Below are 12270 nucleotides of genomic sequence, written 5' to 3' on the forward strand. Positions count from 1 at the left end.
AGGAGAGGCCGGCCCGCTGATCAGTAGGCCGTGCCAGGCCACGGTGGAGGCCCCTCCCCCCGGGATCGGACCACCTCCCCCCCCCCCCAACGAGGCCGCCCCCGACAGGGTGGACGCCGAGGTCCCACCAGGTAATACCAGATGTGAATGTCGCCGGCGGGACTCGGGCTTTTTGGCGGCCACTCGGCCCATCCCGGGCGGAGAATCGCTGGGGGGCCACGTAGAGTGGCCCCCTGACTAGTGTCGCGCCGACCGCGTCGGTGCCAATGGCGCCGATTCTCCGGTCACCAGAGAATCGGCGTCGGGGCGGCGTCGCGCAAATCGCGCCCGGCCAGGCGATTCTCCGAACCGGCGTGGGCTGAGAGAATCCCGACCTGGCGCCCGGGCAGCCATTTTTAAAAGCTGGGTTCACGCCTTTGGGAATTCTCCCATCTCCACGCATCTGACCCGGGAATGAAAATCTGGTCCCACGTTAATAAATTTTATTAAAAAATGAATTTAAATATTTCCAGTCATTGCTCTGAAGAACGATTTTACAGAAGTGAGAACTTTTCACGAATTTGTTGGAATGAGGGATCAAAGAGTTAAACAAAAAATTAAATGTTGAGAAAGTTACAGTGAAAAATAGTTTCTGCTGGCTAATGAATTAGTAACAATGAAATTTAGACTGATGATTATTGCTACAAGAACAAAGGAGGAAATTTGAAGAGGATTATTGGGATTGATCTGCCAATAACATAACATGTTACAACTACTGGGTGTTTATCCATCAGAAGTGGATAATACAACATTACCTTTACAAATGGCCTTTTCATAGACCATAAAATACCATTAGTGCATGCACTGCAATCTACTAATCTGACATTACATCCCATATCATATATCAAGGCTAGTGTCTGGCCATTCATTCTAATTGAGAACAAAGGCTGTGTCATGTGCCACAAGGTATGGAAATGGCAAAGGTGCAAGGCAATGGGCTGTCACCATAGCATGATCTTCTTAAATGTCTTCGGCAATAACTATTTGCTTTCACCCTGCTTTCTTCAAATAGAGATATGCAACTTTCCTGGAGTTGCATCTTTGAGATCTATAGGGCTGTACAATTCCCAACTCATAATGATTCATTGAACATGTAATAATTTATACACATTACCTGTTCTTATAGCTTACTCACCCAATGCTTCTACATCTTTAAGTGGATCAACACCAGAGGAGAGGATAAAGAAGATTGGAGATGCTGGGCCACTTTCCCTAAATGATTTCGAAAATTCTATTTGACGTCCCTCAATATATTTTGTTCCAAGCTTCTCTTCCACAAATTTTCTGTAAAAACATATATCATAAGCTACCTGTAAATGTTAGTAACAAATTCTCGAGTGAAAGGATATTTAAAAAATTAAATCACATTGCTTAGAAAAAGAAATGGAAGGAATATTGAAAATGTTATTCATCAAAATTCAAACACAATTTTTAAAAAGTTGTTGCAGTATGCAAGAATGTTGTGTGGAACCCTTGTAGTAAAATCTTGGGACTGTTATCTATAACTTAGCTGTTAAATCTGTTGATGTTCTTCTTGGCAAAATGTCATTTCTAACTTTCATCTAATTTTCATTTAATTTTCAGGTAAAATTTAGTCTTTTTACAGCCTTTCACAAGTAACAATGAGGCAGCTACAACTTCAAGTATATACATTTCATAGAGTGCTGCAATTTACTCAACTTACTGGCAGTTGTTGCCAAAAAAAACAGAAAATGCTGGAAAAACCCAGAAAGTCTGGCAGCATCTGTGGAATGAGAAACAAGAGATAACGGGTGGAATTCTCAGAAGTTAGGGTTATAATAATAATCTTTATTGCCACAAGTAGGCTTACATTGCAATGAAGTTACTGTGAAAAGCCCCTAGTTGCCACATTCCGGCGCCTGTTAGGGGGACAGAGGGAGAATTCAGAATGTCCAAATTACCTAACAGCACGTCTTTCGGGACTTGTAGGAGGAAACTGGAGCACCCGGAGGAAACCCACGCAGGCACGGGGAGAACGTGCAGACTCCACACAGTGACCCAGCCGGGATTCGAACCTGGGACCCTGGCGCTGTGAAGCCACAGTGCTAACCACTATGCTACTGTGCTGCCCATAACTCCCGTGACGGGGTTGCGAATGTGGAGTGTTTCAGACCATGGCGTGCCTGACCTTATTAATTATGCAGCCAGGGGTGAGCACCATATCCTGTGGTGGACCGAGCAGGATGGCCATCATATCTGGAAGCCATATTGAAAAGGAACCCAACATCACACGTCCACTATGGAAGAAAGGAGAAGGATCCCCAGAAACACTCTGAGGCGGGAAGATGGACCTCTTCATAACACTGAATCTGGAAAATCCATTTGTAGATGCGTCCCCCCCTCCACTGCTGTGGTGTTCCAGGGTCCAGAGGTGCTGATGGCCTCCATCCCAAACTTCGGAGGCAGACCCAGTCATTATTCAGACAAGTCCCAACATCTGCATACCACTTTGTTCCAGACGTATTCTGGATCGGGATATTTTCCTGCCGGTGTCATGGAGAATCAGGAGGGGTAGAAAATTCAGGTCGGACCCTCATCTGCAGCTGATTAGTGGGATGCAAATCAGTTTAATGCCAGCCACAAGCAGGTTTCCAAATCTGTCATGGCAGGTCTCCTCCAGAAGTCAAGGCAGCATTTGACCGAGCATGGCATCAAGGAGCCCTAGCTAAACTGAAGTCAATGGAAATTAGGGGGGAAACTCTCCGCTGGTTGGAGTCATACCTGGCACAAAGGAAAATGGTTGTGGTGATTGGAGGTCAATCATTTCAACTTCTGGACATCGCTGCATGAGTTCCTCAGGGTAGTGTCCCAGGGTCAACTATCTTCAGTTGCATCATCAATGACCCCCCTTCCATCATAAGGTCAGAAGTGGGGATGTTAGCAGATGACTGCACTATGTTCAGCACCATCCACAACACCTCAGATAATGCATGTCCAAATGCAGCAAGACCTGAACAATGTCCAGGCTTGTGCTGACAAGTGGCAAGTTACATTCACGCCACAAGATTGCCAGAAAATGACCATCTCCTACAACAGAGGATCTAACCATCGCCCCATGGCATTTAATGGCACTATCATCACTGAATCCCCCACAATCAAAATCCTGGGGGGTTACCATTGATCAGAAACTGAACTGGACTAGCCATATTAATACTTTGACTACCAGGGCAGGTCAAAGTCTAGGAATCTTACGACGAGTAACACACGTCCTGACTCCCTGTCAACCATCTACAAGGCACAAATCAGCAGTGTAATGGAATACTCTCCACTTGCCTGGATGAGTGCAGCTCCAACAACACTCAAAAAGACTTCTGGTGATGGTGATGTGCTGAGCGGATGCACATCAGGTGGCTCTCCTCCCAACCAGAATAAAAAAGGCACTTTTCGACAAATTTTGCCCGAAAAATCGACAACGAAGTAACCCCAGCGGAAGAAAGAGAACCACTGCAAAGAAATGCCAACAAACGGAAGTTCAAGGGGCCAAAGGCACAGCAGAAGTGGCAGAAAGGGACGCAAACAATGAGCGGACGAACCGGCGGACCCACGAGGTGAGGGGGCCCCGGCCGCCCAAGAGAGGGGGAGACCATCGACTCGAGCATCAGCCTTCCCCTCGCCACCTGAAGACCTTTCTCAAGAAGGAGTTGGCCGCCATGAAAGAGGCGATCAGAATTGAGATCCAGGTGGCGGTTAATGAGGTGGTGACGGAAGCGATGATCACCCCACAAAAAACGATCGATGGACTGCGAAAGAAAGTGGAGGCACAGGAGAGGACGATCTATGACCTCGAGAGAGAGAGAGAGAGAGCCTCGACGGACCAGAGTGACAGGGTCGTCGCTCTGGAAGCATAGGTGAAAGGTTGGTGGCGGCCCAATGGAGCTTGAAGGGGAAGGTCAAGGACCAGGAAGATAGGACCCGACGGCAGAACGTACGGATTTGGGCCTGCCAGAAGGCATCGAGGATAGAGACCCGACAGGCTACATCGCCCAAATGCTGGGCAACCGAGTCGGGAGAGACAGCTACCCCAACCCCCCAGAACTCGACAGGGCACACAGGTCACACAGACCGAAGCCCAAGGCAAGGGAGCAGCCAAGGGCGATCATAGTGAAGCTGCACCGATACTAGGACCTTGAAAGGATCCTGTGGTGGGCAAGACAGAGTAAAGCGAGCACATGGGAAGGGCACAGAATCTGTATTGATCAAGTCATTGGGTCAGACCTGGTGAAAAGAAGGGCTAAGTTTAACCAGGCAAAGTCAGCACTTTATAGAAATGGGGTGCGATTTGGCATGTTATTCCCAGCCAGACTCTGGGTCACACAGCAGAGCAAAGAGTACTATTTCAATGCCCGGGCGGAGGCAAATTATTTTGTACGGACCAACGGGTTGGATAAACGGAAGGCGAGGCAGCGATGAAGGCGGGTCAGAGGAAGATCGCTGAAAGAAACAGAGACTTATAGAACACGTTAACATGTTTGCACGTGACTGTTACTGCCTCGAACTGATCAGAAAGACCGTGTCACAGGAGAGAGCAAGGACAGACAAACGCAGGTGAGGGGGCAGGCTGAGAAAGAGGACAGTCGGCGGGCGTAGGCAAAGGGCTAGGCCAGCCTTGGGAGGGGATCGACCGTACAAGCAGGGAGGCCTGCACGGGAAGACAGCCTGTAAGGGGAGCCCATGGCGAACCTCTCTGCAGGGAGGGAGCACCTGGCCGAGGGGGGGCGAGGGGGGGGGGGGCAGAAACAGGGACAGGGAGGGGAAACACGGGGGGGTGGGGGGGAACACAAAATACGTAGGAAACAGGACAGGAAAAAAAGAGTTGGTACTCGGAATGGCTTTGGCAGGTAGGGAGCAGGCCGAGGAAACAAGGTGGTGCCGCAGCAGATGGCTGGTCTAGCCCTTTGCCTATGCAAGCAGCCACTTCGAAGGGTCCCTAAACAAAAGGAAATCCCGGAGTGCAGGGCGCACCCACGTGGCATCCACACAGTTGGCGGCCATGTTGGGTGCTCCCTGGACAAAGGGAAACCCCGGAGCGCAGGGGCACATCCTCAGGGTGAGAACGGCAACCGCAGCCATTCTGGACGGCCCCCTAACAAAGGGAAACCCCGGAGTTCAGGGGCGCATCCACCAGGTAAGTATGGTTGATCCCGCAGGAATGGGGGGACAGAAGCCCTCCATTAGGATTATCATCTTGAATGTCAAGGGACTCAACAGCCTGGTGAAAAAGTCCAGAGTCTTCGCCTACTTAAGACGCCTGAAAGCCGCCATAATCTTCCAGCAGGAAATACACCTGAGGGAGAAGAACCTACTGCTGGTAAGAAAGGGCTGTGTGGGACAGATGTACCATTCATGCTACGGGACGAGGGCTAGTCGAGTAGCCATACTGATCAGCAAGAGAAGAGGTTCACTGAGACAAGGACGGTTACGGACCAACGGGGCGGTACTTAATAGTCAGCGGTGTCCTAGACCGTAAATGGTACTGGTCCTAACTGGGACGACACAGACCATGGCAGAAATCCTCGACATTGACACACACCAACTGGTCTTAAGGGGCGACTTCAACTCCGTACAGGACCCTTTGACTGACCGATCAAACCCCAGAAATGGAAAAAAGACAGGCATGGCTAGGGAACTGGGAACATTCAAGGAGCAGATGGGGGCGGTGGACCCATGGTGGTTCCTACATCCTAGTAAGAAGGAATTCTCTTTCTTCTCGCCGGTCCACAAGGTATACGATAGTCATCTCCGACCATGCTCCACACTACATGGATGTAAGGTTGGAGACGGGCCATGTCCAGCGCCCCATATGGGGGCTGGAGACAGACCTCTTGGCCGACAAGGCCTTCTGCTAAAAAACATCACAAGCTATAGGCGAGTACATTAAATAAGCAGGATGGTGAAGCCTCACCTTCCACGTTCTGGGAGGCACTGAAGGCTGTGATCATGGAATAATTTATATTCTATAAGGCTCGTAGGGGCGGGGAAGAGAGGGCGGCCAGGCAACAACTAATCGACTCTATCCTGGAGGTCGACAGAAAGTATTCCGAGGCTCCAACCATAGAGCTTCTTGAGGAGAGGAAAAAGCTGCAGGTGGACTTTAACCTGCTATCTACCAGGAAAGCACACCAACTCCGCCAGAGACGGGGAAACTTCTACGAGCATGGAGAAAAGGCTGGCCGTCTACTGGCTCACCAGCTGAGAAAGCAGGCAGCCACGAGGGACATAGCGCAGGTGAAAAACAGCAAAGGCAAACTGGTAACTGAGCCAAATGAGGTCAACCGGGCATTTGAGACCATCTACCGAGGGCTGTAGACCTCCGAGCCCCCGATGGGGGCGAGGGGATGAAATGGTTCCTCAATGGACTAGACATGCCAGTTGTGGGGGAGGACAGGCAGGGGGAACTGGAAGCACCAATAGGTCTGGGAGAAATCACGGAGAGCATCAGCTCCATGCAGACGGGGAAGGCGCTGGGACCCGATGGGTTCCCGGCAGACGCCTTTAAAAAATTTGCGCTGGCCCTGGCCCCACACCTAAAGGATATGTTTGCAGACTCGCTAGCGAGGGGCACCCTGTCTCCTACACTAACACAGGCCACGATATCGCTGATACCCAAAAAAGACAAAGACCTAACGGAATGCGGATCATACAGACCCACTTCGCTGCTTAATGTAACCGCGAAGATACTCGCGAAAGTCCTGGCGATGAGACTGGAGAACTGCGTACCAGAGATGGTCGCAGAGGACCAGCGGGCTTTGTCAAGGGTAGGCAGCTAACTGCGAACATCAGGCATCTAATGAATGTAATAATGACCGGACCCCCCCCTCCCGGGGAGAAAACACCAGAGGTGATCATCTCCCTGGATGCAGAAAAGGCCTTTGACAGAGTTGCGAGGAAGTATCTCTTTGAAGTACTGTCGTAGTTTGGGCTAGGAGCAGGGTTCACCTCCTGGGTGAAACTCCTGTACAACACCCCCAAGGCGAGCGTTCGGACCAACACCACCAGCTCTGAATACTTCCAGCTGCACAGAGGCACGAGGCTGGGATGCCCACTGTCCCCGCTCCTGTTTACCCTGGCAATTGAACCCCTGGCGATTGCTCTGCGAGGCTTTCCCGGTGAACCCAAACGAGGGAGGGACAGAGCTGGAGGGACCCCCATTCAAACTAGCCCAAAACAAATTCTGCTATCCGGGGAACCAGATAGCCCATGACTGGACACGGATCCACAAGTGGAATCTGACCAGTCTGGTGGAGAAAGGTAAAAGGGACCTACAGAGATGGGATACACTCCTGCTCTCCCTGGATCAAAATGAATGCACTGCAGAGGTTCCTCTTCCTGTTCAGATCCAGACCGATCTTCATCCCCAAGGCCTTCTTCCACAGCATAGACAAAATGATCAGGGCATTTATGTGTGCATGTGGCGCGACACTTTCTCCGCAAGGAGACGGCAGGATACCCAGGGCCCTGAGAGACACACTATTAGAGGAACTGACAAACATGGAAAATAAGGAAGGGGGGAACTGTGGGAACATCTGTGGACAGTTAATGGACAGGGCAAGACAACCATTGGACAAAGCCAGATGAAAATGGAAGGACAAACTGGGGACGGAAGTGGGTCAGGGACTCTGGAGTGAAGCACTGAGCAGGGCCAACTCCACCTCCTCCTGCGGAAGGCTCAGCCTCATGCAGTTTTAAGTGGTGCACAGAATACACCTAATCAGAGCCCGAATGAACAGGTTCTTCTCGGAGGTGGAGGACAAATGTGCACGGTGCCAGGGAGGCCCGGTCAACCATACCCACATGTTCTGGGCTTGCCCCAAACTTGTAGGGTTCTGGACAGCCTTCTTTGAGGCAATGTCCAAGGTTGTGAGGGTGAGGGTGGAGCTGTGCCTGAGAGTGGCAGTCTTCAGGGTATCGGAACAGCCAGAGCTACACATGGGGAAGGGGGCCGACGCCTTTGCTTTTGCTTCCCTAATCGCATGCCAGAGAATCCTGCTCGGCTGGCGATCAGCAGCACCACCCACAGCTGCAGACTGGCTGGCAGACCTGGCGAAATTTCTCCGTCTGGAGAAAATCAAGTACACCATCCGAGGGTCGGAAGAGGGCTTCCACAAATTGTGGGGGCAATTTGTTGGCCTATTCCAAGACCTGTTCGAGGCCAACAGCGACTCGGGAAAGAGGAGGAGACAGGGGAGAGCAGACAAGAACACACACTACAAGGAGGTACAAAAGGGGAAAGGGGGAGGAGATGAGGTGGAAACCCAGGGGAACCACAGAGAGAAGCATGGGTGAAGGGGGGGAGGAGGAGAGTGGGGAGGAGGAGAGGGGGCAGGAAACCTTCCCCCATCCCCCCCGAACTCATGAGGCCCACAACAAAAAACGCAGAAAAGAGAACAAGAGCTCAGCAAAAGAACACCCAGAGCAGAAGAGGGGGAAACCAAGGAAGGGGCAGGGGGAGAGGATATACCAAGAAATATGTATGTAAATAATGTTATGCGCCAGGGTTTCGAAAACTCCAAAGTATATCATGGAGTTTACCTGACCTACAACTTTTAATAGATTTTGGTTATGAGGAGCACAAGGGCCTACTTTCCAGGTGTGATGCAACAGAGACCTTAAGTATTTTTAAACATAACAATGTTTATTCTATGAATTCAGTTAACATTTTATAAACACACAGTAAACATGTTATCAACTACCAACACAAATACCCCCCACAGATACAGTACTCTATATGTAACCCTTAATAACTTTCCTAACAACATCCATAAGCCAAACACCCTTTTTAACAAAGCAGTAGGTATATATTCTTTACACAAGACAGTTATCACTTTTAAATTATCAAGCGATCTGGACACCTTTTAACATGCAGAGAGAAAGACAAAATGAATCTTTCCTTGTCTGAATTTAGCTTTCAACTGCCTAAAACGAAAGTAAAACACAAAGCCACAAACAGCTTCCAGCTCAAAATGAAAGTAAAAGCCAGAGACACAACCTAGCTCCACCCATACCATGACATCACTGCAGCTATTTGATAAACACCCATTTCTTAAAGGTACACTCCCATGACAATAAGAAACTGTACAAAACCTAAATATCGAACACAAAAGTTTCACTCTGTAAAATTGAAAAACGCCAATAAAAAACATTTTTAAAAAACACTCAATAAGCTCGACACCATCCAAGACAAAGCAGCCATCTTGATTGCTCCTCCTTCTACAAACATTCAAACCCTCCACCACTGACGAACAGTGGCAGCCTTGTGTGCCATCTACAAGATCCATTGCAGTAACTCACCAAGGTTCCTTAGACAGCACCTTCCAAACACATGACCATTACCATCTAGAAGGACAAGAGCAGCAGATACCTGAGAACCCCACAACCTGGAGGTTCCTCTCCAAGCCATTCCCCACCCTGACTTGGAAATATATTGCTTTTCCTTCGCTGTCGCTGGGACAAAATCCTGGAACTCCCTCCCTAACAACACAGTGGGTGTACCTACATCTCAAGGACTGCAGCAGTTCAAGAAGGCAACTCACCCCCACCTTCTGAAGGGCAGCTAGCGATGGGCAATAAATGCTGGCCGAATCAGTGACGCCCCACACCCGTAAAATACATTTTTAAAAACAAGCAGAAGATGCCATGGGAAATTATTTTTTGGGCCGTTTGCTGAATTTCACCCCCCCCACCCCCCCCAAATTGAACAGGCTGGCGGGAGCATGGGATAATTTTGCAATGCTTTGAATCTGTATAACTCCTCTTTAGAGTCTTCTGTCAAATCATATGGATTCAAAACATTAACTCGATTTCACTCCCCACAGATGTGGGCGGTACATTAACATAGTGGTTAGCACTGCTGCCTCACAGTGCCGGGGACCTGGGTTTGATCCCCACCATTGGCGGCTGCCTGTGTGGGGTTTACATGTTCTCCCAATGTCTGTGTGCGTTTCCTCCCGCAGTTCAAAGAGATGCAGGTTAGGTTGATTGGACATGCTAAATTGCACCTAAGTGGGGTTACGGTGGTAGGGTGGGAGAGTAGGCCTAGGTAGGGTGCTTAAGAAGTATTTGAGATGTGCACTTGCGATGCCAAGGCTATGGGCCATATGCTGGAGAAAGGGATTAGAATACTTATGTGGTTGTTTTTGACCGGTGCAGACATGATGGATCTTTTCTGTATTGTAGACCTCTATGACCTGTTGATTTTTTTCCAGCAGGTTCTGTTTTTATTTCAGACTTCTAGCATTTCAGTATTTTGCTGTTGTGTTAGCAGTTGTTACCATTGTTTATAAGTTGATATTATCTTCCATTCTGAAAAAAAAGGTAGACTATGCCTGGTTCAAGGTATTGACCTCACTTTCACAGAATTTCACAGTGCAGTTTGCCACCACCATTATGCTGACAAAATCACCACCCAGCTTGGCTAAGGTGGGGATCAAATTTTCCTCCACATTTTCGAACCCATGTCATTTTTGCATGCCACAGTCCAAAGATGTGCAGATTAGGTGGATTGCTATGCTAAATTGCCCCTCAAGTGTCCAAAAGGTTAGGTAGGGTTACGGGGATAGGGTGGAGGTGTGGGCTTACAAAGCGTGCTTTTTCCAAGGGCCGGGGCAGACTTGATGGGCTGAATGGCCTCCTTCTGCACTGTAGGGATTCTATGATGACACTTCAGAAGTAATTCATTAACTGTGAAACACCGTAGGGCACTCTGGATGTGCTACAGAATCTGTAAGAAAGAACTTGCATCTAAAATTTATAGTAGTAGGATCAGGTTACCTGATTGCATATGTCATGCGATCTGGACGTAAAGCACGCATCATAATAAGCTTCTGAAGGGAACTTTTATTTTTCCATTCTTGAGGAAACGTCTCTTTTTCTGGGCATTCGGATTCAACAACTTTTTTCCACCGTTTGGCTGAGCCTTCAATATCCCTATCTAACCCACGGAACTCATCCATGAAGCTCATTGCCTAAGGACAATATAAAGGTGTTTAAAATTTATACATATTGTTATATTTTTTGAATAGATGATGAAACTCAAGAGTTGACGTTTTGATGTTTAGAACCTAAACCCATTTGCTAATTTCTTTATTGAAGGAAATACATACTTAATAGGTATCAAGAATAACTAGTCCAAGCCATGAGCCACACTTGCAAGCAACAGGAAAGTAGTGTCACAGAATCTAAATTATGACGCAGCAACCCTAACTACACCCTGTGCCTTTGAGTACAGCTACAGAGTTGGTGGTATGGGATTGTCCCTGTGGTTTTTTAAATGTAAAGTCATTATTTTAAGTGAAAAAAATAATTATATTTCCAAATTATATTTGTGAAAATAAATATAATAAATATCCAAATATAACTGGTGTTGATTTTGGCTCTGAATTTGGCCACGAGGGAGAACCTCTGAGCTTGGAAGTCCGAAGGAGTGTGAAACCCAGAGTGTGCAGATTAAACCAGGTAAGAGCTGGTCAGAACTTGGTGGATTCATTTGGAACCCCTTTGGAGAGATAATGATATTGTCCTGGGACACCTTTGGAAGAGTTTAGACATCATTCAGGATTGTTAAAAGTAAAAAACATTGTGTGTAAAAAGTGCATAATCTAATTGGAACTGTCAACATTATCAAGAACTGTCAAAGAACTGATTTGGTATGGAGGGGGTAAGGGAAAAGGATGGTGGGTGGGGGCATGAGTTAGCACTAAATTGGATTAGAGACTATAAAGGGCCATTGCAACATGGGGGGAATTGGATATATGAGGGGCTATTGGGTTTGGTAGAGGGGCATGGGTTAGAATAGGGGGGAGAAAGTGCCATGGGGTGGGTAGAAGGCAATGAGGTGGCATGGTGAGTGTGTGAAGAGAGGTGAGGGCTGTCTTATGATTCAATCTTTTTTTAATGCAGTTCAATGAAATGTTGGGGCACACAAGCACGCATTCTGCCCAGCCCTCCTCCAGAGCCGGCAGTCTCCACAAGTGTTCCAGTGGTATTGGCCCAACCTCTAATTCAGCCTGCCCTGGAATTAAAGTCAGAACTGTGGCTGGCCATTTTTAAAGGTCAGGTTCGCAAAGCTGGGAATTCCCATATTTCTACGCACCTGACCTGGGAGCAAAAATCTGGGTCTTTAACTCCAGAAGGCAGGGAATGGAATGTGTGTAAAATGACTAGAGAAAAAAGTCTCATGTCTCATTAACATGTTGCCGATCCATTCTGCACATG

The 12270-nt window shown here is 48.2% G+C and overlaps 1 protein-coding gene across 1 annotated transcript in view; it reads right to left on the reverse strand.

The window, feature by feature from the left end:
- Positions 1 to 12270, reverse strand: part of dnah9l (dynein, axonemal, heavy polypeptide 9 like) — a 1249478-nt gene that overhangs the window by 135783 nt on the left and 1101425 nt on the right. The window contains exons 69-70 of the mRNA XM_072476205.1: positions 10828 to 11021; positions 1175 to 1323 (exon numbers count right to left, since the gene is read on the reverse strand). Coding sequence (XP_072332306.1) covers positions 1175 to 1323; positions 10828 to 11021 — 343 coding nt within the window. The remainder of the gene's footprint in view (positions 1 to 1174; positions 1324 to 10827; positions 11022 to 12270) is intronic.

This window comes from Scyliorhinus torazame, chromosome 2 (genome assembly GCF_047496885.1).
Source record: "Scyliorhinus torazame isolate Kashiwa2021f chromosome 2, sScyTor2.1, whole genome shotgun sequence".
Taxonomy (NCBI): domain Eukaryota; kingdom Metazoa; phylum Chordata; class Chondrichthyes; order Carcharhiniformes; family Scyliorhinidae; genus Scyliorhinus; species Scyliorhinus torazame.